General features: G+C 30.0%; 3 protein-coding genes across 9 annotated transcripts; all 3 read left to right on the forward strand.

Moving 5' to 3' along the window:
- The first annotated feature begins 11,961 nt into the window (after positions 1-11,961).
- Positions 11,962-20,148, forward strand: LOC107914102 (sterol 3-beta-glucosyltransferase UGT80B1). Of its 5 annotated transcripts, none has more exons than XM_041111826.1 (16): positions 11,982-12,196; positions 12,927-13,216; positions 13,732-13,877; positions 14,147-14,170; positions 14,274-14,519; positions 14,882-14,993; positions 15,877-16,047; positions 16,190-16,253; positions 16,442-16,499; positions 16,603-16,780; positions 17,224-17,354; positions 17,900-18,002; positions 18,450-18,526; positions 18,763-18,810; positions 19,029-19,178; positions 19,679-20,148. In XM_041111826.1, the coding sequence occupies exons 2-16, from the start codon at positions 12,952-12,954 to the stop codon at positions 19,886-19,888; spliced, it is 1,983 nt and encodes a 660-aa protein (XP_040967760.1). In that variant the 5' UTR covers positions 11,982-12,196; positions 12,927-12,951; the 3' UTR covers positions 19,889-20,148.
- A 1,722-nt stretch (positions 20,149-21,870) lies between these two features.
- On the forward strand, positions 21,871-24,208 carry LOC107914101 (thioredoxin Y1, chloroplastic). 3 transcript variants are annotated; one of them, XM_016842854.2, is made up of 5 exons: positions 21,871-22,410; positions 22,687-22,775; positions 22,938-23,115; positions 23,707-23,798; positions 23,897-24,208. In XM_016842854.2, the coding sequence occupies exons 1-4, from the start codon at positions 22,240-22,242 to the stop codon at positions 23,770-23,772; spliced, it is 504 nt and encodes a 167-aa protein (XP_016698343.2). In that variant the 5' UTR covers positions 21,871-22,239; the 3' UTR covers positions 23,773-23,798; positions 23,897-24,208. The 3 variants fall into 3 exon arrangements, with proteins under 3 accessions (XP_016698343.2, XP_016698342.2, XP_016698344.2); XM_016842855.2 differs by having other exon boundaries at positions 21,926-22,410; positions 23,707-23,777; XM_016842853.2 differs by having other exon boundaries at positions 23,707-24,208.
- A 1,858-nt stretch (positions 24,209-26,066) lies between these two features.
- LOC121228897 (blue copper protein) lies at positions 26,067-26,369 on the forward strand. The gene has a single exon (XM_041111914.1). It carries the CDS (start codon positions 26,067-26,069, stop codon positions 26,367-26,369), a length of 303 nt encoding a protein of 100 aa, XP_040967848.1.
- The last annotated feature ends 218 nt before the right edge of the window (positions 26,370-26,587 follow it).

The following is a 26,587-nucleotide window of genomic DNA, read 5'->3' on the forward strand; positions in this document are numbered from 1 at the left end:
GTGCAGAGCAATTAGAGCAAAAACAACAATATAACTCCTGCTTATAGCCTTTAGTCACCAAGCGTGGTGTGAATTTATCAACTTCCCCTTTCTCATTCAGCTTAGTTTGTAAATCCATTTCACTCCGATAGATTTTTGGCCTTTTGGAAATTCCACCAACTCTTAAATATTGTTACTTTCAATGCTTGCAATCTCATCATCCGTAGCTTTTCTCCATTTTGACTCTTTCACTGCCTCTTCAAAGTTATTTTGTCACAATATGAAGAAAGAGCAAAATGGTTTAGTGGATCATCATTTCCAATACCAATTACCTCGAATAATATAATTAAAGTTATTTTGTCACAATATGAAGAAAGAGCAAAATGGTTTAGTGGATCATCATTTCCAATACCAATTACCTCGAATAATATAATTAAATTTAATTATGAAATAAAGAATCCAATTGAAAGTGACACCAACCAGTCAAAAGTTTTATTAATAATATAAATAATTATTATAATGTAAAAAAGGGCGTAGAGAGCCACTAAATTGTTGCTTTGTATAATTTTTATTTTAATAATTTTTTTAAACTTTTTATTTTCTTGTACTTCAAATTATGAGTAGTTAAATACCGATATTAGTTTTATATCAATAATTAATTTAGTATTTGAACTGTGAAATTTCAAAATTACATTTACACTCTCCACTTTGGTATTTGTTAATTCTTCGGTTTAGGAGATAAACTCAATTATCTTACAACGTTGTTTTAACCCGAAATAGAGAAAGGTGTCCCTCAATTCAGTGTTGGGCGACATACCATTGGTGACCGCTATGATCTGTGAGTGTCGTATTCAGTCCACCAAAGAATAAATTGACATGACCAATTGTGTAAGTGGTTTGATTTGCTAAGGGAGTTAACAATCAAGTTTAAACGACCCGTGGAGTTGATGCTATTGATTTGAGTTGAGTTCTTCTAGTTCACAAATTTGTCAAGAAACTAAATCATGTTGATTTCAAGGCTATTCACTTGGCAAGGTTAATTGTTGGGTTGTTCCTGCAGTTAATTTACATACAGAATGAGAGGCGGTTTAAGGCTAATACTCAGCCACTATAACCCTTGTCAATTGGAGGAGAAAATCCATTGTTCGGGATCAGTTTGAAACTAGAGTCAATATCATGCTTGAGGTTAGAGTTTCCATTCGATTGATTTATTCAAATTTAATTATTTATTTTTTAATTTCACACATTCATACTCAAATTAGAAATAAGTGATTGAAATGAAGAGTGCCACGTGTAAAAAATTTGTAATATGAACATGAACGATTATTTTCTTATTTAGTGAAAACCTTGTAATCTAATATAAATAAACCACACCCGTTGTTCCTAAACTTTATTTTAAATTACGTTTCGATCACCCAACTTTTAAAACTTACATAGAATTATTACATTTTAATCACTCATTTGTTATCTCCCATTAAAATGATTGATGTGGCACACTAATTTAATGGGTTAATAATCAATTAGGTCCCTAAAATATAAATAAAATACTATTTTATTTTTTTTCTTTTAACAATAATTCTTGAAAGAAAAAAATATTAAATGGTTGCGCAACTGAAAAGGAGAGTTAAGGAGCGGAAATGGAGGTATTGAACTGCCCGGAAACGGCAGACGGGACCAGGCGGCGCGAAAAGATGAGATTGATAATCGGATTTTAGCATTGCAGCAGCTGACCATTGAACTGCCGACGGCGAAGCTTGCAGTTGGGGAAAAAACGCGATGGAATGTGGATGAATTGGCCGTTAAATGTTGTGAAAACCTCCAATCCCCGTTCACTCAACCGCAACTTCCACCGACGCCGCCACTCCCACTTTCTCTTGGGACGATTTCGTTCACGTCTCTCAACCCGAGTTCAACCCCCACGATTCTTCCGATCTCCGAGGCTTCTTCGATAAAATCAAAGCTTGCAACTGTGGCGCTGTGAGCATCTCTCTTACTCAATGTATTAATCATGTTTTATGCATCTTTAAATGTGGGCTAATGTGAATCAAAATAATGTATTAGCTAAGCTAGTTATATATATATATATATAATTGATGTGCAGTTTTGCTGAAAATTTAAGGAGTTTTCAGGATTTTCTTATATTATCTAAAGATAATTGTGATGGCGGTAAAGTTATGTTGCATCAATCGTGAAAATCGGCCGAGGATCGAACTAGAGCTGTAGGAGAAGCGATCAAATGCTTAGCTGAAAATGAGGTACAGCTTGAAATTGAATATTTCATTTTTCTAATTAAAATAAAAAAATATTGAATTGAAGGATTAAAGGAAGGAAATAAAAAACCTTGTTTATAATAATTATTTAGAATTTTTATAATATATTTTATATATTTTATGATTTATTAAAAAATTAAAAATATCAAAATAATGTTTTATTTATACTTCATAGACCATATTGATTATTAAACCTTTAAATTAATATGTTAATACGGATGAGTGTATAAAATATAACGATTTGATAATATTAATGGTTGCTAAATTGTAAGTAACAAATTATGTGTGTTATTCAGTAGTTTTTTAATTAATTATATGTTGAAATAAATTGCAACATATATTATAAGTAAATAAATTCAAACAGATAAATGTTTATACTTGGATATAAAAATAGTACTTAAAAATGTTATAACTACACTTTATTTGCAAAATATTCCTTATTTATTTTTTATAAAGAAAAAAAAAGCAGATGACCTCAATATAAATTATATGGATGAATGTAAAAGAAAAAAGAGGATGGATAATTTCATTAAATTGATTTGGTAAGTGATAGCCCAATCTATATTGAAGTACATTAAACTAATCTAGTAAAAGTAGTGTGTGAGTAATAGCCCAAACTATATTTAAGTATAAGTTAATATAGTATTATTAATTAGGTATTTTTAGGTAACAATTTATTTAAGCATATTAAATTACAGTCCAAAATATTGAATCATCCTCCGATGCACAATGAATTAGAAATATTTGTTAACAAAAAAACAAAAAATATAATAATCTTACTTTGGTACTTAAATGTCTCAATTTGATATTTAAAATATTAATTTTCTCTATTTTTTTATCCATTTTGCAATTGTCCTTGAAAAAATTACATTATGCAACTTTGGCCAATATATTTAAAATGAAAACATTAAATTTAAATTTAAAATAAAAAATTATAATATTAAATATTTAAATATTAAAAAATACTTCAGATTTTGATTGATTGGTGGCTGGTGTTGACCGTTCATGTGGCGCTATTAGAACATGCCACATGTCATTTTAAATTTTTTTAATATTATATATTATATTGAATTAAAGATGTAAAAAAAACATTTATAATATATATAAAAATTTAACAAAAAATTTTAAAATATTTTTTATAAAATTATAATATATATTTTTTTAAATTTTAAAAAGTCAAAATAATATATAAAAATTAATATATATATTTAAATTTCATTTTATAACTTTTTAAATATTTATATATTATTTTTATTTTTAACTTCTATATATATTTTACAATTTTATAAAAAATTATTTTTAAACTTTTAAAAATTTATATTATATATATGATTTTTTTTTACAATTTTAACCAATATAACATATAGAATATTAAAAAAGGAAACTTGACGTGTTCTAATAGCACCACATGGCTGATCAAAGTTTAGTCAATGATGGTCAACATTGGTCAACAGTTGGTCAAACTCAAAAGTGTTTTTTCTTTTTTTGTAATGATCAATTTTTTTATGGTGCTTGAAAATACAATTCTGTGATCTCGTTTTCGTAAATCGAGTACATAAATATTAAATAGAGATATTTACAGAGTTAGTGTATAGATGAATTGAAATTCGTTTTAGTAATTTAGCCGAAATTGTGGTTCGTTAAGGCCCAGAGACTAAATTGTAAAAATCTAATCGCTATCAATTTTTAATTGGAAAAAAAGCTTGGGGACCTACCTAGAAATTATCCAAATGATAAAAAATGGTAAATAAACCAAAAGTTAATATGTATTAGTGGATGACAATGATGAATTAATAGTAAATTAATTAAAATAAAACCTAATTAAATTGTTAATTAAAACTAATTAAAAGTTAATCAGTTGTATAAATAGCAAATAAGGTGGGAAGAGAGATGAAATGTTGTCATCTTCGCAAAACTCGTAGCAACCAAAGAAAAGAAAAAAAAAGAAGAAAACTCAAGGTTTTCCAAGCATTTGGCCATACAATTAGGTATGGAAATTTTTTATAATTTTTATAGATTTGAGGTCACGGGAACTTGATTTAGCTAGCTCGTGCACTAATTTCTGAGACTGTTAAAAATTTATAGAGTCAATGACAAGCGATGCAAACTTTCGATTTGTATTTCTACGATACAGGATCAATTTAATTGTGGCTTGTTCATGTTATTTTGCATTATATGGTATTCAAGTGAACCGAAAATGGTCATTTAAATTGAATTGCTATGATTGAGATTGAATATCTATATATGGACTAAGTTGAATAAAATATAAAATAATATGTTTTAATCAGTACATGATAATTGGTATGAAATTGTTTTGAAACATGTTATATGATGAGTTGAAATGATGAATCATGAATTGGAATATGTAACTAAATTGCAAATTGGTTATCCTATTAGTTGTTCGGACTACATTGGATATAGTTGGCATGCCATTGGATCGGGAAATTGATTGTGAAAACCATCGTTGTCAAGCAACCCGGGGTGACGAATCTGTGTATCAATTCTAAGTTCGTGTCTGGTTAATAAGATTACAAAAACATGAATTGACTAAATGGTATGTGAATTGAAATGTAATTGAAAAGTGACTTTCGACAAAATGTCAAAGATCATATAAAATGAGTTGAAAACGAGTCCTGGAGACCGGTTGAGTAATAGTGAGCCAATAGGCTTGAAAATGGTTGAAATATTGACATGAAATTTAATATATATATATACATGTTGATAATGGTAGATGATGGCATGTACCTTGGATTTAAGTTAGTTTTGTATCATAAATGGTCAGTTTTGGTATTTGGTTGATTAGTGTAAACTTTAAGTACCATTGTCGCATATTTTGGTTTGATTATACTTGGTATGTTGTTGAACTAGTTGTAATTGAATGTTTAAATGTTATTTCAAGTGATTCCAACTTATATCAAATTGGACCATTGGAAAATAGTCTGTCATGTCATGACGAGATTAAACAGGGAGTTACGTCGTGATGATGTACTTTCAATGTTGCGATGAGTCAAGCTAGTCTGTTGCGTCGTGTTGAAGAACCCCCGAAGTAGCGACAAGGAACCCCTGAAGTTGAGATGATAGCTCGGTGTAATAGCCCGATTTTAGGCTTAGTCGGAACAGTGGTTTCGGGACCACAAATCCGACGAAAAAAAAATATAATGGCTTGAATTTTCAGAGGTGTCGGAACGGTGATTCGAGATCACTAAATTCGACAAATGGGTAGAAAATATTATTAATTTAGTAAGTATAAGTTAAATATGAAGTTAGGAAAATTTTTGAAATAGTGAATAGTGCACTAGAAATAAATATTAAAATAATTAGAATCGAAATGAGGTATCAAGACCTCGGGGATTTTAAACTGAGCCATAAATATTTTTATAAATATTTATGGAGTGTTAAAAAGTTAGTATTAAAGTTTCGTTAAGAAATTTTAAAGTTTCGATAATTAATTGAACAAAAAGGACTAAATTGTAACAAATGCAAAATTTTGGGAAATGATTAAATAGCTTAAATGATAAAAGGAAGAGGGCTTAAAAGGAAAATAGACCCAAGGTCTATTTGGGCTGGACGGCAGAGGCATGAAATCAGCAAGAAAGTAAGGAGAATTAAGGGCAAAATTGGAAAATTGGAAAATTTGCTTAATAAAGTTAGGACCCAAGTGGAATTATCTAGATTTCTCTTCATTTTTCTGAATTCTCATCAGCTAAAACACCATGGAAGGGCTTCTTCAAGCTGGTTCTTCATATTTTTATTTCAAGTAAGTTCAATTCTTGACTATTTCTTGAAATTTTTGTATTTTTATGACTTTTACAACTAGGCCCACTTGTTAAATCCATTAATTTTTGATTTTATGAAAGAAGTTGAAAGTTGATATGAATATGTGCTGGAAGTATATGATGATTTAGCATGAAATTAGAGCTTTAAATTGTTCATATGCTGATTTTATTGAAAGAATTGAATAGAAAGTGAATGTTTGGGACCTAATAGTAAAAGAGTTTGAAGATAGAGTTATATGTGAAAATTCTGAATTTCAGTAGTTGTGTAACAACTTATAATGTCTAGTAAAGTACTAATTGAGAAAATTAGATTAATTGAGGGTTAATTGAGAAAGGACTGAATTGTATAAACTGTGAAATTTGGGGCAAAATGGAAATCAACATTTTGCACTAAAGCAGTTTTGGACAGCAGCAGTAGTGTAACTTTGAAAAATCACCAAAAATTGTAGAGATTGAATTAGAGGATGAATAAAATATGAAACTAAAGCTTATTGAGTCTAGTTTCTTATAAAAGAAATGATGTGAGCAATGGAATTGTAAATCATGAGATATAATAGATTTTGTGAGACAAGATCAGAATGAATTCGGGTTCCCCTGTTCTGACTTTGGAAAATCATTAAAAATTGTACAAAAATGATTATGAGTTATAGTTTATATGGTTAGAATCCTTAATGAGTCTATTTTTAGAAGAAACAAGCTAAAACATCATCCAAATTCTGTACAATGAGATAATTAATTTTTAGTGAAGAGTGGTCGGAACTGTCAGACAGCAAAATAGGGAAAACTTTAAAGAATAAACTGTACTATTTGGCTTAACCAAAAATTATGAAAATTTTATGGTATGAAGATATGTGAGTCTAGTTTCAGGGAAAATTAACGGATCTTAATTTGGAGCTCTGTAGCTCCGGATAAAAATAATTTAGTGACTCTGACTCAGATAAACAGCTTTGAATATACATGTTAGTGAATATTGAAATTATGGTTAATGTTGTTTAAGTGTGTTATACACATTAAGGATGTGGAATGGAGAGGAGGAGGAGGAAAATTGGGAAATATATGAATGATTCGTGTATAAATGGTCATATGTTTGATTATAACTCATAAACGATGAAATATGAATGATGCTTATTTTTGTGCATTATTGGTCATGGTTTAAGCTCATGTGTGAAAATAAAGTTTCATAGTATGTGTGTATTGTATATTCAGTATATGATTTGGCATGAAATAATACCATGAATGGTTTATGAATTAACACATGTTGGTAAGCCTGATATATGAATAAATGATCAAATTGAGCGGAACGCCGGATTTGAGTACTTCTGATCAAGTGACAAAGTGATAAGTGGTAGCTTTAGCTACACTTATCTGATCAAGTGACAAGTGGAAAGTGATAAGTAATAGCTTCGGCTATACTTATCTGATCAAGTGACAAAGTGATAAGTGATAGCTTCGGCTACACTTATCTGATCAAGTGACAAGTGAAAAGTGATAAGTGATAGCTTCGGCTATACTATAATCATAATAATTAGGGCCTGCGAGACCCGATACATACTCATGCAATTTAATGCTTCATTTCCATTTCATTCAATTCGCAATTTCTCATGCTCATAATTTAAATCATATCACTAGCAATTTCCATTTAATTCACGTACAATTCAATGACATCAAATATGATTTAAATTATGAGCATGAGAAATTGCGAATTGAATGAAATGGAAATGAAGCATTAAATTGCATGAGTATGTATCGGGTCTCGCAGGCCCTAATTATTATGATTATAATATTTTGAGGATATATTGTGAAAAGTTATAGAAACATGTTAATTATTTTGAAAGTTTTAATTTTGATGAAATTTTATAACTCGGTTAAATACGTTTACAAGTGTATGTGTTTTGGTAATGCCTCGTACCCTATTCCGGTGTTGGATACGGGTAAGGGGTGTTACACTCGGTACTTTGAAATCTTTACAACTTGGTCCTATTCCGATCTTGGGTTAGCAAAAGATCTTTTGTAAGCTCATGGATGACTCGAAAATGATATATATCGTATTACACACGTGTTGTATTTAAATGCCCAATGGAATGTAATTGAATATAAATGATCACAGTTGCTCCAACAACGAATGTGACATCTTGAAGCTTAGACCCGATGATCAACTCGGGTATGGGGTACTACAATTTTTTATATTTAAATATTTAATATTATATTTTCTATTTTTAATTTAAATTTAATGTTTTTAATGTAAATAAACTTATTTGTCACGTGATATTTTTTTATTGGGCAAAACATGCCACGTGGCACTTTTCATTAGCCAAAGTTGTCTAATGGATGTTTTTAGCGATAGTTACAAAATAGACCAAAAAGCTAGTGGAAATTAATATTTTAAGTATCAAATCGAGACAAAAAAATTTAGATACCGAAGTGAAAAAATGAGTATACTTTATGAGCTAACTTATGAATTAAGTCTAAAATAAAATAAAAAACAATTGAATCTATTTTCTATTAAGTGATAAGTAGTCTATTTATCATTTTTTATATTTTAAAAAAATCTATTTAATAATTTTCATTACATATTATCAAACATGTTTAAAAAATTAAATTGTCAAAAAATATTGATTTTTTAAAACACTTTTATCATAAAATTTGATTGAAAAAGTTGAAAGTGTAAAAGCAAAGTGAAAAAATGGAACGAGGCGTAAAATTGGTGTGAGCGGGGCAGGGATGGCTGGGCACCGTAATAAAAGAAAGGAACAATACAATGTTAAAAAATAGAGAAAGGATTATATATTCTCTTAAAATTAACAAAAAAATTTTGTTTGGATATAATAAGGTTTTTTTAAAGATCAGGTCGGCAAATAAAGTTATTTTACGTTTTAGTTTACTTTCTTTTCCCACTTTTTATTTAAATAAAATTTTCAAAATTGAATTGGTTGATTAATTTTTGATTTAATGAATTAATTTAATTTAATTGAATAAAAATTTTAAATTTAAAAAGTGAATTTAATCCTTTATTTTAAATCAATATTTCATTAATTTATTATTTATCAAATCAATCAAACTATCCTATTTTAAAAATAATTACTTTTCTCTTCCTTTTATTAACCTCAAATCTGAGCTCTCTTCTGTAACTGTCACTTATCCCCTTCTGATTTAGAAATTGAAGGGATTGTTTTAGTGACACCCCATCATAGGTATAATAAATGATTCCAAGGTTAAATCTGTCATAATAATTTTTCATCCTTTTTATATTTTTATAGGCATGAAAAAATGGATAATAGTTCCAAAGAATTTCACTATAATCTCCATGTACAGAATAACCGATTGAGACTTTATTTAGCATTTCTTTTTACTTAAAAAAGTGTTTTTGACCCTAAAAGTATTTAAAATTATATTTTATATATTAAAATTTTAATAATAAATTATAATAATTTTTTTATATTCTTACTAAAATATCATAATATTATCTGATTTAAACATTATTTAAATACATATTTATTACTTTATAACATCATATCTAAAATAGACATTTTGTTTTTCAAAAGTACTTTTTGACAGTAATACGAAACACTCAAATTTTAAACTAAAAATTATTTTTTCACAATATTTTTTAAAAGCACTTTTTAAAAGTAATGTTAAACTAACCCTAAGTGTATATTTGAAATTCAATCTCTTTACTTTAATTTCAAGAGATTTAGTTTTTTAATTTTCAAATTAAAAAATACAGGTTCAATTATTAATTTTGTTAAAAATTTTTATTAAATTTAAATTCATGACAATATTATTTTTTGTTAATGGCTACGAGGTGAGTATTTTTTTTTAAACTTTTAAATATAACACTAACGAATTTAACAAATAAATTTTAAGATGACGTGTTAATAATTGACTTAACCAGATTTTTTCTATTTCAAAAAATAAAAAAATAGATTTCATAAAATGAGATTAAATTTTAAAAATTACAAAAAGTATAGGAATTTTGGTCACATTTTAACTTATATAGAAACGTGTTATTTCTTTTACATTTATAATCCTATATGTGTAATAAAATAAATTTATATTTAATTTATTATGGTTTTTTTTGTGTAAATATTCATATATTCGTGTATATGAGTAAGATTCATATCTTTTTGTGTCATGTCGTATTTTATAGTTTATTATTGTGATTCAATTTATTTTATTTTTAATTCTATCCTTTATAACATATTTTTGTATAATATTTGTCAAAATGATTAAATTTATAAAAAAAATGTAGTGTCATGTTCTTACAAATTCTAAATCAAGGCATTCCCTAACAAGCGAATAATTTTAAATGGTAGTTATAGTTGTAAATTTTAAATGTTAATAATTCATTTTATATAAAGTTTAATATGTAGATTATTTTATTTTTCTTGAATTTTTTATTTTCAATTTATTCTAAAATATGAATAGTTTTGTTATAATAATTTAATATTTACCAACAAATGTTATTACATTTGTAAGGAAAGAATTCAGATTCAATTTTTGAAAATGATATTGTTGAGATAGACAATTACAAAATTTAAAAAGATTAATCTTCATTAACTGGACATGGATGATATCTTGACTATACTAAAAATAATTTAACATTTGAATTATGAATGCGGATAAATATAAAAAATATATACATGAACTTTTAATTTTGTGTGATTTTATATAAGAATTTTTTTATTCTATTTTTACAAATCACTAATAATATTACTAAATTACCAGAATTTTACGTTAGAGATTACATATGTAAATAATTATATTAATCCAATATGAAAATAAATATATGTATTCATTTATTCAAATATGTATATTTGAATCAAAATCAAAATTTATGTATATTATATTTAAAATTTTAACCCATTTTTCTAAAGCATAGTAAACTTAGTTAGTTACTGTTTATTTATTAAGTTATGATTTATTTATTAAGTAAAATTTAAATAAACAAAATTTACTTGTTATTAATTATTTTTAATCAATTTTATTTAAAATTATAATAACAAATTATTATAAATACTTATACTTTTTAAAACATTAATCCCACGTTTGATTAATGATGTTTTTAACTAAACGAGACATTTTTAAAAAAAAATCGAGACATTAAATTTTGTTTTTGAAAATCGAGACATTAATTTTCAAGGTAGCAAGAGGCATTAATATTTGCCAAGAAGATTTTTTGGCCGTCAAATTTTATCATTTTAGTTATTTATTTAATTTATTTTCATTTTTTAAAATTTATATTTTTTGTCAAATTATTTTAAAATAAATGAAAAAAAGTTAAGATTTGTTAATTTTACTGATGTGATATAAAATGTAATGTGAATGATGTATTAGCATTTAATTTATAAATTTTAAAAAGTAAAATTTATATTTTTTAAATAATTTTTTTATTTTTAAAAAAATTTAAAAATTAATCAAATGATGATATGTCATCCACATATATAATACAAATGAATGATTGAAATGATTTTTTTTATAAGGATAAAAGGTGAAATAAGTTATTATGTTTTGATATTTAAAGTAATTTACATAAATTTGATTAAGGGAATCCTAAATTAGTGATTTTATTAGAATGATAAATTGTAAATTTGAATGTATAAATTCGTTTTTAATAAAATTCAAACGTATTAATAAATTAAGTAGAAATAAATAAAAGCAAAAAACATGAGTAACAATAATACATGAGCAACAATTATTTTCAAAACTAATTGTATCCTCATATTTTGTAAATAAAAGCAAAAAAGCAAAAAAAAATATTTATTGTTTAAAATTTAGTTAGTAAATATAAATATAAGTGATTAGTGTGTTTTTGTTGAAATATACAAATTTTCTTCAAATATTAAAAATTGGGATAAGTAAGGAAAATAGCGAAAAGGCAGTGGTTAATTAGTCAGATTTGATTATTTTAAACCTTAATCCAAGTAAATTTAGCAGATTAGGGACCAGACAGTGAAGTTTCTTCTTCTTACACGACACAGTCTCTGCCTTCACTATGCTCATCAATCAATAAACATCGTCGTTCCCTTTAAACCCCGAAGCCCCCACAACTTCGAATTCTGTCATTTTCTAAGATTAATTTGATATATATTTGATTTTGAGAATATGAACAGATATTTCCATTGGAGGTCAGTACTGATTACCCAGTAGTGCTTCGCTTGTTCTTCATTTAAGGCAAAGATACCTACCTTCCTCATATAACTAGTAGCATTCGTTTTTGTCTTCCCATTGAATTATTTCACACGGTGCTAGGAAACGTGAAATTCTCCTAAATTTTTGTTGTTAAAAAATACATTGGTTTGCTGGAAAGCGGTCTTTGATTCTTTTTCACCTAACGTTCTATGGTTTTGTTAATTTGACTGGTTGATGCTTTGTTCTTTCCTCTCTTTTTTCTCATTTTGGTGGTCGATTGAATTTGTTAAATATATATCAGCCAAGACCCAAGACCCTGATTTCTTTTATATATTCTCTCTGGATTTTGACGTCTACTACTAGTACTAGTTATTCTTTTCTTCTATAAACTGGTCATTTTGGTCTATACAAGGTTCTGGATCTAATGAGATGTTTCGAGAGGATTTTGTAATTCAGGATTTTTTCCTTTTTTGTGATTTTTCTGAGTGTTTTTTTTTTCTTTCTTTCTTTTTACAGCATGAAGGTTTGGAAATTTTGAGGATTTTTATATTTGGGAACTGTTGTTTGCAGATTTTTACTGTTTTTGGGTCAACTTGGATTTCCTTAGTGATTAAGGTTTTAGTGATTCAGCTAAATTTGAATCTTTGAAGTTGTAGGCATAGTGGGGTTTTAGTTTTGAATTTGGTTCTTTCACATTTGAGGCATTTGTTTTCTGAATTATTGTATTTGGACATTGAGAACTAAATTTTAGAGGGTTTTGTTTGGGGTTTAGGACTTGAAGCTTTTTATTGGATACAATGGGGAGTAATGGCATTGATAGTTCCAGGAAAGATTTACAAGAGGAAAACGTTAGCAATAACAGAAGTAAGGGAGTACTTAAGGACAGTGAACAGACAGATGAAGTAGATGAATCAGCAACGGAATATAGGTCTTCTGATGATCAATCCTTTTCAAGTTCTTATGAGAAAGAAGAGAATCAGAAGTCAAGTTCAGAGCAGAAGTCATCGGTTATAGAGGTTTCCGGGACGAAACAATCGAGTGTTTCATCTACTCCCAAAAGAGGTTAGTATTTGCCATCTCCTGGTTTCTATTTCTCATTGATCTGAATTGTACCTTGCCAATATGCTAGGAAAATTGTGACTATTATTGATCTTCAACTTCAAGAAAAAACTTCAATGAACCTATGTTCCAAGGTGTCATGATGGTCACGTTATTCTAATGTTCCCATGGGACTTGCATTTTATTATGTCTGATTTGGTGACATAGGTAACAACTAAAGGGTGGATCCTTCCGCCTTCCTTTTATTGTGGAATATCTATATAACAGGTTAAATGTTGATAAAGTAACCTGTTAAGATCACCATGCAGTACTCCTATTTTGGGGAAAATAAACAATAAAATGAACTTTTGTCAAATGTTGCCAAATTTCCAAGAGACAGACATGGATTATAATAAAAGGGTTACTGTGCGTGTGATTTAAATGTAATTCTAGGTTAGTTGATCCAAAAGAGTAAAGATTGTTTTCTTGTTTCACATTGTAAAGTTTATGGTCTGATGGCAAATTATATTCTCTTGAAGGTCTGGATCATTGTACCAGTGCACCACTTGCTGCCCAAAGACACCAGTTAATTGATGACAATGAGATTGCATTCTCTAGGTCAATGACGGAGAAGAAAAACTCAAGGCATGATCTAAAAATAGATAGATTCTCAGAGCGTGAAAAGGTAGATAACTGAGTTACATTTTCTTTCTTGCTTATACATGAATCGGCATCATTCAAATGGAAACATACGTATTTGGGATTTCATGTAAATGTTTGTTAGATTCCATAGCCTAGTTTACATTTATCTTTCTTTGCTATGTGGTCAGAGGATAGCAGCTAGGTTAATTTTGGCAGGGAATATTTTGTCAAGAAATCTTAAAACCATTAATTATTTTATAAACACATTATGCTTCGCATTTTGGCTTGTTGATGAAGTGATCCTTCTTTCAGGTGATTGAGAGACTTACTCGATGGGTTTGTCCTTTTTGCCTTTCCCTTTATGTTCTTTCAGTGACTTGTGATTCTTTTTCATTTTTTTTATTCACAATTCCCTCCCTTTTTGGTGTTCATTTTGCAGAAAAATCTGATTGTTAACCTTATCAAGATCCAAAATGATGGGACAGTAGAAGTTGATCTCCCTAAAAATTCACCTGTAGCTTCAGAATTGTTAGAACTTTCCTCTATTGAAGGGCCATCCTTTGATCTTGATGATACTTTGTTCTATGAGACTACTAAATCTATCCCAAGGTTGAATATTGCCATCCTTGTGGTTGGAACAAGAGGAGATGTACAACCTTTTCTAGCTATGGCAAAGAGACTTCAGGTGTGCTTAACATTATTTATTTATTCACCTTGTTGCACTTATTTGTTATGTAATCCCTTTTAATATGTATTCATAATTTTTGAATTGGCTCTATGTATACAGTTAGAAAGAATTAACTTCCTTCACAACTAACATACAGAATATGCACGTGAGCCTTAGAGCTTGAACTTAGACCCTGCTTATGAAACCCAATGGTCTTATGGCCTAATAGTTCCTACATGCAAAACCTGAACAGTTGATCCATAATTCCATATCATAATTTCATGCATAGACACCTGATCAGATCACATATGCTTAATTTTAGCTGTACTTAGTCGTAGAATTCATTCATTTTATTTTGATGATTATTTACTCTCTTTCAGGAGTTTGGTCATCGTGTTAGGTTGGCAACTCATGCTAACTTCCGCAACTTTGTAAAGTTGGCTGACATTGATTTTTATCCTCTGGGTGGTGATCCTCGAGTCTTGGCTGGATGTAAGAAGTTCCTGATGTGAAAAATTTTTCACTTTATCATATTGATGTTGGTATTTATGTTGGTAATAGCTTTTAAACATAAATCCCATCTTGCGGTTAGTTGTCAAACTAATTTGGAAGATTTGCCTGAAACACTGCATCTTGTTTGCTTGCTTAGTTAATTGATAAGAGACTATGTTCGGTAACTATAAGAGGCAGAGACAGAGAGGAAAACAGGGGGAAGGAGAGGGTTATGCTTCCCCTTGTTCATATTGCTAAAAAGAAGTGCAAAGGGAAAGGAAGGGATATTTTATCTACTTTGCTTGGCTAAGGAGTAGAAATGAAAAGAAATGATAACTTATCATCTTCTTTTGCAAATGTGTCATATATCAAGGTGAAATGTCGAAATAAGGGTAGTTTTTTTTCTTTGTTGTAAAATAATAATAATTTCATGTCTCCCTATATCCCTCCATTCTAGGGGGTTTAAGAAGGTTTGGAGACTTTTGAGGGGTACATGTGCTCCTCCAAATCCTTCCTTTCTAGTAAAGCATTTTTCAACAAGAGAATGTGTAGCACTTCCTCTCCCTTTGCTACCCTTCCGTCCCTTTCCCCCAATCCAAACAAGCATTCAAGAACTAAGCATAGTTTTCTTATATATTCATTCAAAGCAGGTGCTAGCTTGTTATTTACTTTGGGCTCATATAAAAATCTAATATCCTGGAACCCTCGTTGTTTTTGAGTACTTGGCATGATCATTACATTTCTGAACGTGATTCATCTATGAAGTTGATGTGTTCATTATAGTTTCTCTTTCTTTTCTTTTTCTATTCATTTTCAACTTTTATTTACTATTTTTTAAGTTGTTTCTATAGTATTAATACATTTGAATGATTCTGTATGTTAGATATGGCCAGAAATAAAGGTTTGATCCCATCTGGACCTGGGGAAATATCGATACAGAGAAAGCAACTGAAGTCCATTATTGAATCTCTTCTTCCTGCATGCACAGAGCCTGATATAGAAACAGGCATGCCATTCAGAGCACAAGCAATCATTGCAAACCCTCCAGCCTATGGTAAGTCCTTATGGTATTTGCTTTCAATACCTAACAATGGTAATGATTTCATTCAAAATTTGATGTCACCTTATTTTGTAAGGTGCAAATGCTCATCTTTAAGGTCTTTTCTGCATAAATATGTATGTACTTCTGGATGCAGGACATTCTCATGTTGCAGAGGCTCTTGGTGTTCCCCTTCACATATTCTTCACCATGCCTTGGACGTAAGTTGGCTTTTCCCTTTTTGATTTGTCTTCCATATCCTTTCAATATAATATAATATAATTGAATTCTATCATTTTTTAAGGGAGGGGGAGGGTACTTTCTTATATACATTGATTATTCAAAATTGTGTAAAAATTAAAGGAAAATATGTTAGGTTATTCTACTCACTTCTATTTTGAATAGGCAGGCCAACATCTGAATTTCCTCATCCATTGGCCCGTGTTCCTCAGAGTGCTGGATACTGGGTTAGTCTTTGGTGCTGGGCTTACTTTTCTTTTCCTTTTCTTGATATGAACTGTTGAACAACTTTCAATGACTAACCTGTCCATTCCACCTTGTTGAGTCCAGCTTTCCTATATAGTTGTGGACTTACTGATATGGTGGGGCATAAGAGGATATATTAATGACTTCAGGAAAAAGAAGTTGAAACTTGCTCCCATCGCATACTTCAGTACATATAATGGATCAATATCTCATCTACCAACTGGCTACATGTGGAGTTCTCATCTTGTGCCAAAGCCAAAAGGTAGTGGTGTTACATATTGTGCTTTTCAAATAACTTTCTTCTTAAATGATGATACTTTCCACAGATAAGAAATCCTTGAATCAAAAGAAGATATTTAGGATTTTCTTCTTTCTCTTTCCTTTTATTAAACTTCAATATTCTATCACACAAAGATACGATGATGTAGCAACCTGTACCTGCAATTGTGCAAAGTGTTTTTTATTTTCTTCTGTCTATTCTCTACTCTTTTACTTCTTTCTATTGTTAGTCATTTTAAAGAATTTTTAACATATTTCAGACAAGATTTTTTTTACATAGTTTGCTTTATTTGATATACTGGATGTAAATTTGATCTTTCTTATGTTTATTCTATACCCATATGCTTCTTTCTGTTGTCAGAATGCCAGTCATTCTGATAATATCTAAGGACCCTGTAGCTTACTTCATTATGGAACAATCTGCAGATTGGGGTCCCTTGGTTGATGTTGTTGGTTACTGTTTTTTGAACTTGGGGTCAAAGTATCGTCCTCGAGAAGAGTTTGTGCGGTGGATTCAGAAAGGACCACAACCCATATATATTGGTTTTGGAAGCATGGTATTATCTCTCTCCAAATGGACATTTCATGTAATGTCATTTTATGATCTATGTTGTATTTTCCTCTAAAAAGGAGTTATGAGATCTATGTCATGTTTGCTGAGGTTATTTCTAATTGATTGGAAAAGTGAATGAAACTTTACTAGGTTAACCAAGAATTTTATCTCAAAAAATGTGTGGTTGCATGTGCATGCGTCCTGTCTAATAATTTTAAGTGAAAGAAGCCTAGATGAGCTGTACATTCTGTTAGTTGGACTTTGGCTGACTAGTATGCGGATCGAATATAATATCTTAGACGCAAATTCTAAGAATTTGTAAACTATGTATCACGCTGTAGTATTGATTCAATTTCTAACTTGCATCTGATTTTAAGTTAAATCCTGACTTTTGTGAGTTCATACAATTGAAAGAGATCAGGCTAAGGTAAAATGGAAGACATAACAATCATTTTCGTGTTGAAGCTAATGAGGATTCTTTTATTGATACACATGCTTTTGTACTTTTTCATCAACTTAAATAATAAAATACTGTTATTTCCTGTGAAGCCTCTTGATGATACCAAGAAAACGACAGATGTTATTTTGGAGGCATTAAAAGATACAGGACAAAGAGGAATAATTGACCGAGGTTGGGGAGATCTGGGGCAGTGTAAGTAACTTTTGCATATTGTTCTGTTATCCTTAATGTCTTGGGAGCTCATTTCTGTTTACAGAAGGTATTCTATTCTGTAGTGGTTTCACATATATTTTTTTACTTTATCAATGTAAGACCAGTTGAAATTTGCCATTCACTTTTGTTTTACTTCTTTGATTTCCTTTCCATTTTTTTTCTAAGTTTGACTGGGTACTTTGATTCAAGGAATTGGAACTTGATGTTCAAAATGATCCTAACCAGTTCTTTTAATCATTACTGAAATAAACATGTTAACAAATGAATGACATGTTCTTATAATGCCTATCTGTGGAGGTTGTAATTAGTAACTTCATGCTATGGAAGTTTCCCTGTGTTTAGTATATAAAACTCTATACATTATGGGACACGCACTAGTATTCTGAATGTCAAGCAGAGTTCCTCTTATATTTATTTGTCCTACAGTTACAGAAGCTACTGAGAATGTTTTCCTCATAGAAGACTGCCCTCATGATTGGTTGTTTCCTCAGTGCTCAGCCGTGGTAAGTACTTAATTAGTTAAACTCCATGTCTGCTTATTTGAAGAGATTCTTTGATGTGCTTAGATATTAACAACTGTAATTTGATTTTGTGGGGATTGAAAAAAACTACCAGATATCTACGGTAGGATCACCTGAATGTAGCAAGTGTGTCAAATGATGAAGAGTTCATAATCTAAAATATATGGTTTGTCTTTTAAAAATGCCTAACTGGAAGCAATATTTCCTTAAATATGCAGGTGCATCATGGTGGTGCTGGAACCACAGCCACGGGACTTAAAGCTGGGGTAATTTTCTTTTTACTTTGCTTTTATTATACACAAACTTTTTTTGCATTTCTAGTTTTGTACATACATTTGTTTTTGTCTGCATTATAAGTTCCTCTAGTTCTTAATATATATGACAGTGATATCTTGTTTCAAAGCTATTAAGTTGAACCTTCTAATGGGATCCTTATGTATTTGTAATCTTCATTGTGGCTTAATGCCAACTTTTGAATTACTAGTGTCCAACAACCATAGTGCCGTTTTTCGGAGATCAGTTCTTTTGGGGTGATAGAGTACATCAGAGAGGGCTTGGGCCTGCACCAATACCAATATCAGAGCTCAGTATTGAGAAGCTTTCAAATGCTATAACATTCATGCTCCAGCCAGAGGTAACTCAAGTAGCTTTTGTTTGCTTAAGTTACTCTCATTCATTACATTGTTAATCACTTATCTAATTCATTACACCTTCCATGGAGAACCATCTCCTTGATATATGTAGTTGATGAATGTTAAGGCATTCATTTTATAATTTTTTATTGCCAAAAAGTTGTAATATTTTTAGGATATATGACAATTTCTCATTTAACGCGAAACAAGGCATGCTGGTTCTTTCCATAGTTGTTTGTTTGGATACATAACTATACTAGTAAAGGAAAAATACTGTCAATGGTTCTGGAAAAGAGGACCCTTTATGTGTACTCTTTCAGCAAGCATCTAAATTTGACCTTGTTACTCTTATAGAAACATAACCTTGTATTTAATGTGAAGAAGATGTCATAGCCTTTGCATAAATACTCCTTCCATAAGAACATTTCAATGCTTTTCTGCTACAAATAGACCCTCATAAATGAAAGTTATTGGTAATATTTTGAGCACGATTTCTGGTTAGGTGAAATCCCTTGCAATGGAGTTAGCAAAATTGATAGAAAACGAAGATGGTGTTGCAGCTGCAGTCAACGCATTTCACCGGCATTTACCTCCAGAGCTACCATTGCCTACCGCAGCTTTGGAGGAAAATGATCATCCAAACCCATTACAGTGGTTCTTTCTTCAAATTGGAAAATTGTGCTGCCTTCCTTGTAGACTGTGGAATTCGTAGTTGATCCTACGGATAAGTTATTAACCTTTATCACCACTTACATCATTTTTTTTTTCCTTGTTTTAAATTTTTGGGTATTTTTTCATTACATTGATGGGTTTGAGAAAAAGGGAATTGGATAGCAGTTTAGAGTTCATCCATAGTGTGCAACGACATTAGGCTTTCTTCTGTTAACATTTGTAAAGGTAGTAGTATTGATAGATTAAGCTTTGATTACAATAATAATAATTACCCATTCGTTGGTCGTTTGGTTCTCTTTCCATTAATTGCTCGTTCTTGTTTACTTTTAGCAATTGTATTTTCCTTGGTTGGACATGACATTGAAAGGTAATAAATAATTTGATTTAAATATTATCATTATTCTTATTCTTATGATATATGAATATATATTTTAAATATGCTTGTAAAATTTTATTTATTTTAAATATTAAAATTGCATAGAAACATAATCCTACCTTCCAAATTCAAACGTATAATGCTATATATTTATATAAATTTGTTTTTTAAACAATGTTTGCAATCTTAAGTGAAATATATAAATTGAGGGTAACTTAATTCTAACCTTTTTTTTTTATATTTAAAATGCATTTGGAGAGCCAAAAGTAATGGGTAAAGAATAAGGAAGGATGAGATAGTTATTCTAAACTTTGTATTTCATTTTCTCATTATCTTGTTTCTCTATATTTCACACTTGTACTCCAAATTCCTATTATTTTTGTATTTTATCTTTCATATATGATTTTGATAATTTAATTTTTCTTTTCAGTTGACCTTGTAAATTGTATCTGTTTATTTCTAGATTGAGATTGTTGTTACCAATCAAATGAAAGTAAGTTAAATAAATAAAATGAATATTTTTTTTTTGAATAAAAGTAAAACAAATTATATAACAAATGTATTTATAATTGATATGAAAAAGCAAATGATGTTTTGATTGCAATGATAAGAGTAACTATAGTGTTTTAAGTCTTATAATTTGTAAAAGAAATGGAGTAATTGAAAAGTAACATAACACATAAAAATATATATGTAATTTTTTCTGAGTTTAACTTTTTTTTTATTGGATTGATAAAAATTTAAAAATTTTCAAAGTGCTCTTAATTTGGTGAAAGCTTTTTTTTTTCTTTTAAAAATTAAGAAAACTGATGAAGATGGAAATGAAATTGAGGCATTTCGATTCCATACGTTCTAAGAGTTGGATTTTTTTTTAACCAGATTATTACTTAATAATAATAATAATCTATTTTTAAAACTTTTTTCTAAGTTAATGTGTAAAAATTGGAGAAATTATTTTATGGACGCTTCCCACCATATTATTCATCTCAAACTTGAATCTTGAATTTTAAATTCGGGGTTTAAAGCTCAAGTTTAGGTTTCAAGATTCAAGGTTCGAGATGAAAAGTTCAGTAAAATTACTAAAATTATTATCAATGACATGAAAAAAATTACTGAAATATCATTAAATAACTAAATAAGGATTATGGATGATATGGTGGGGAGGGTCCATAAAATAATTTATGTAAAATTGAAATCTATATTTTATAAAAAGAAAAGAAAAGAAAAGAAAAATATATATAGGTTAAAATATGACATAAGTCCCTTTAATTTTTGAAAATTAGGATTTTAATCCTTATTTAGTCTCTCTACTTTTCAGAATTCAAATTTCAGATCAAACTGTTAACACTGTTAATTTTTTTTTTGTTAAATTTGTTGTGACATTTTTGAAATAAAAAAAATTACTCACTTGATCCATATAATTAGAAAAAATGAGTTTGTAATTAACTTGAATTTAAAAAAATATAATAATAGTGTTAACATTTGGACTTGAATTTTGAAATTTGAAAGTAGAGGGACTAGATTCCATGAGATAAAAGTAAAGGGGATAAATTTCTAATTTTCAAAATATACAGGGACTTGTGGCGCATTTTAACCTATATCTGTTATCTGCTTTTAGAATCCACGTAGCGCCACCTTGCCAAATCAAATTCAGTAATTTAGATCCTGTACTACACAGTTCAGTAGGAAGAGATATGAATCCCATTGGGCAACTCAAATCTAGTCGGACATTCCAAGGTCAATCGATCAGTAGACGCCAAATCGCAGCATCGGTCGGCTATACACTCATGATTCCATCGTATATCACCAAAGCATTAACCACACGTGACGAGGATGCCTATAAATTCCCAGTTCCTCAATTTCAAATTATCTCTTTACCAAATAGATATTTTTCGCCCTTTTCCCCTTCCCGATATTAATTTACAATCCAAACATCAGATAAGATAAGCTAAGCTAAGCTTAACATCCAACGCTAGACCTAGAATTCAAATTCTTCGAACTCAAGGGAGGGAGAAATGGCGGTCTCTATCTCCGCATCGGCAACTGTTCCTTCGCTGAGTCGACGAAGCTCAACTCAGTTATCCCCTTATTATTGTTCGTCCAAGCTATCTTTCTCATCTTCTCTTCGATTTCAACCCATTCGAATCGTTAATAGATCCGTTTCCTCTCGCTATCGTCCTCTGCAAGTAAACGCTTCTAAACTTCCTCTCTTTTACTATTACTGTTATTATTATTTAATAATGATTAGTTCCTTTTCTTGTCTTCTCAATTTCATTACATAAATTGAATCCAAACATCATTTATTTATTCACTTAATTAGTTTTATCTTATTAAAGTTTAGGTTAAGTTAATTTGGTGAAAACTTTTTATTTGCTTGTTGATTTTAAACATTTTTTTTGTATTATTGTTGTTTTCAATGGATATGTTAAGTTGTAGCTTAAAGTAGAAGATGGTTTTTATAGGTTGAAGCAAAGAAGCAAACATTTAACTCCTTTGATGATTTGTTGGCGAATTCCGACAAGCCTGTACTGGTTGACTTTTATGCAACCTGGTAATTTTTTTCTTTAAGAAATTTTACTTGGATGCTAACCCTAGTTCATGAAAGTATAAAATTTCTTAGTTTTTTTTTTAATTATGATTTTAATTTTTATGAACATTTAGATTTCTTGTTGGGAGGATTGAAATTCTATGAAAGGTGGTTTGAATTTTGTAGGTGTGGACCTTGTCAATTCATGGTTCCGGTCCTCAACGAAGTGAGTGCTACTCTGAAAGATAAGATTCAGGTTGTGAAAATCGACACCGAGAAGTACCCAAGCATTGCTGATAAATACAATATACAAGGATTACCCACTTTCATCATATTTAAAGATGGGAAGCCCCTTGATCGTTTTGTAAGTTGATTTAGTGCTCTTCTGCTCACTTGAGCTTTTCTCTTTTAGAAGTTAAGCCAGTCTTTAATAGGTCAAAGTGCAAAAGGATTCTATGAGGCGTACTGCCATTTAGGCCAAATTATGTAATATGAAAAATGGTCTGGTCGCTTGTAATGGCATGGGCTGTAATGAAATCAAATTAAACTTAAGCCATCAATTTTATGTGAGTGATAGTAGTTGGACAGCTTTCAGCCTGAAAACTGAGAAGAACATAGCATTTCCTTTTATGAGATATTTGTAAAATACCTCTGCCATTTCATCTTTCCATGCCTTGGGAATGCTTGCCCTTTGTAGTTATCGTGAATCATTCAGGTCGATATATGGTTTTGCTTTTGTACAGCTACTTTGTCTCAACCATTAGAACTGACGTTTATTGCTTGGGATAGGAGGTTTATTTTGTGTAATCTTTGTGGTTAATCCCACTGATGAACTTGACCAATTATGAATTTCTATTTCCTTTCAAATTAATTATTTTTGTTTCTAAATTAATGTGCAACTAATCTAGTTTTTTAATCGTACTTTCTTTAACATGTTTGAGTTCTTGATTATCAGGAGGGTGCCTTGGGTGCTGATCAGCTCATTCAACGCGTTGAAACTTCATTGAGTGTCAAGCAATAGCCCTGGTGAGCTTTGGATATCTTACTGTAAGAGATTTCTTCCCCTTCAGTCGGGTATTTGAAGACTGAGAGACCCCCATTTACTTCTGCTGCCCCATGATCTAATATTTATTTCTGCTGCTCAGGGTTTCAATGTGAATAAAATACTAGATTGGGGTACTGAAACTGGCGATGAACTCACAATGTGATCTACATACCTTGCCTTCCTTTTATTTAATTTTTTTTTTAAAGACAAATGGCTGTGTGTATGTGCAATTGACTTTTGCCCCTGTTCATGGATCCTGATAACATAAGAGAACACATTGCATGCTTTGAGTTTTCTTGGGCTAATTGTCCAAGAGGGCAAAAAACTGGACAATTGGACCACTAACTAGAGGTTTGTCTAGTCTTGTATTGAGTACAAAAATCGAGGAATCGTAGAAAACTGGATTAGACAATTCGAACCAAGTCATTGATTCTGTGTCAAAAGGCTTCCTTTGATTTGAGGTTTTGGTTGATATTAAGTTCGGGTTTAAATTTGGATGATCCAATCACTCTTCCTTTATATTAAAAAAAAGTACGTTACATTTATTACTTATTTAGTATTCACAATTAATTTTTTTTTACAAAGAATAGTATTAGACTTATTTTGTTAATATCTGAAAATATTTTAATCTGAATGAGTTTGAGTTTAGATGGGTTGAATTGGCCAATCTCATGGTGTAACGAGTCAAATCTTGAACCAAAATTCTTAGCTTCTTCAATAGTTGGTTGAGTAGCAATTTGAAGAGCATTCCGTTTTAAGAAGTAGAATACTATGATATTCAAGCTTACGTACTTCCAATGTCGAACTTTCACCATCTCATAAGACAATATGGAATAGATAGATTGATTACACAATGAAAGGCATTACTTTAGCACTTCGTTTTGAGCTAATTTACACTTTGACATGTGCAAGAGTTTAGCTTTTTTCCATACGACCTTCGTTGGCAATGTTAAAATTTTAATTGAAATATATAAGCAACTAATTAGCTGTTGGTTGATGAATCAGTATTATAATTAAATAATTGTTTTATTGTTATTATTAAATATTAAATATTTTATATTTTATATAAAAAAATAGGAAATTTAAGCAAAACATTTTTGTTTATGACAACTTTACAAATATTAGAGATGTACCACCATAGATTATATTAGATTTGTCTAAACATCAAGTTACTCATTTAAATTTGAGGTCACTAACAACAAAAAAACATGGATAAAAACCCTTACAGAGCTTATTAGGTCTTGGCATCAATATTCAGGGGTCAAGTACGTCCAAATTTTCAAATTTATGATGTATTTTTTAAAATTTTTATATTATTTAATTTGTATCATTTAAAAATTATATATTATATTATTATATAAAATTGCTAGAGATTGTGAAAATATCTTCATTGTGTCAATGGGAAAGTTAAGATCTTCCCTCCCGCCTCCAGAATCTTTTGAACTACTATGAATTTAAAAAAATATTTGTACTTTTTACATAATAATGATATATACATTTACAAATATAAACAAAACTTATGTTAAGATTTACAAACCGAGTATTCTCATTTTCCTACGTATTGGTGTTGTCCTCTTTGGGCATTACACAAGTCCCTCGAAATTTTATTACACGAAAATACGTTTCCTAGGCTCGAACTTGGACCTTGTAGAGGCTGCATATAGGAGGTCCATTCTGCACAACCAATTGGCTGACAAATTCATTACAGCAATCGGACGTGATTGGTTTCAGGAATCGTTAGATAAGTTGAACATTTTCTATACTCCAAGCTTCAATTTGATCAAAGTATTGGAGGATTGGTTGTGTAGCTACTTTTGAAATAGCATAATTATAGGATATCTTTATTTGATTTTGTTCTAATTATATTCTCTTCTCAACAATTTAAGGTATGATTGGATTTACTAAGGCTATAAAATCTACGCCATTTCCTTCTCGCCTGCAATTTCCTTACCAACAGCACACCAAATGTAGAGCCAAATTACATGCCTAATATTCCTTCAACATTTACATATTTTTTCCCTTCACCATATTCTTAATTTCATCCTAATAAATCTTTCAATTAATTCATAGCTGAGAAACCAATAGAACCAAATATGGAAAATAAAAGCAAGAGAAAATGCAAGAAGCATTGACCAACGGCTCCCACTCAGTCGTTGCCCATTATAAAAGCAGCCCCCCCATTATTGTCCGGTGGAAGCAAGCACCAAATGGCAACCTCCCTACCCAACTTCCTGCCTCTGTTTCTAATTCTATGCTATGTTGGATCGACAATGGCAGCGGTGCACATAGTTGGGGACCAGCTTGGTTGGCGACCACATGTTAACTATTACAGCTGGGTTCGTAGCAAGTCCATTAAGGTAGGCGACACTTTGGTGTTCAACTATGATGCTACTAAAGATTATAGTGTGGCGGAGGTGACGCAGTTCAAGTTCATCGCTTGCAATGCAAGTAATGCTAAATTCTTCGACAACAGCGGGACCAGCTCCGTCACTCTCACGGAGCCTGGCCAACATTACTTTATGGCTCAAAACCATTGTTTGGATGATCAAATGGTTTTCTCAGTGCTTGTTTGAGAGACACAAACTGAAACAAACAATCTTTGTTTTGCATTATTAGTTCAATAATATCTTTTTCTCTTTTTTTTTTAATGTTTCTTTTCTTTTGTCATTTGCAGGAGATATTTCTTTTCTTTTTCTTTTTTTAATTTTACTAGAAATTGAACGTGTGATATAATAATATAAAATAATGTAAAATATGCTAAGTAACAAAGCATGACAAAAATAATGTAAAA

Source organism: Gossypium hirsutum, chromosome A05 (genome assembly GCF_007990345.1).
Source record: "Gossypium hirsutum isolate 1008001.06 chromosome A05, Gossypium_hirsutum_v2.1, whole genome shotgun sequence".
NCBI classification, from domain to species: domain Eukaryota; kingdom Viridiplantae; phylum Streptophyta; class Magnoliopsida; order Malvales; family Malvaceae; genus Gossypium; species Gossypium hirsutum.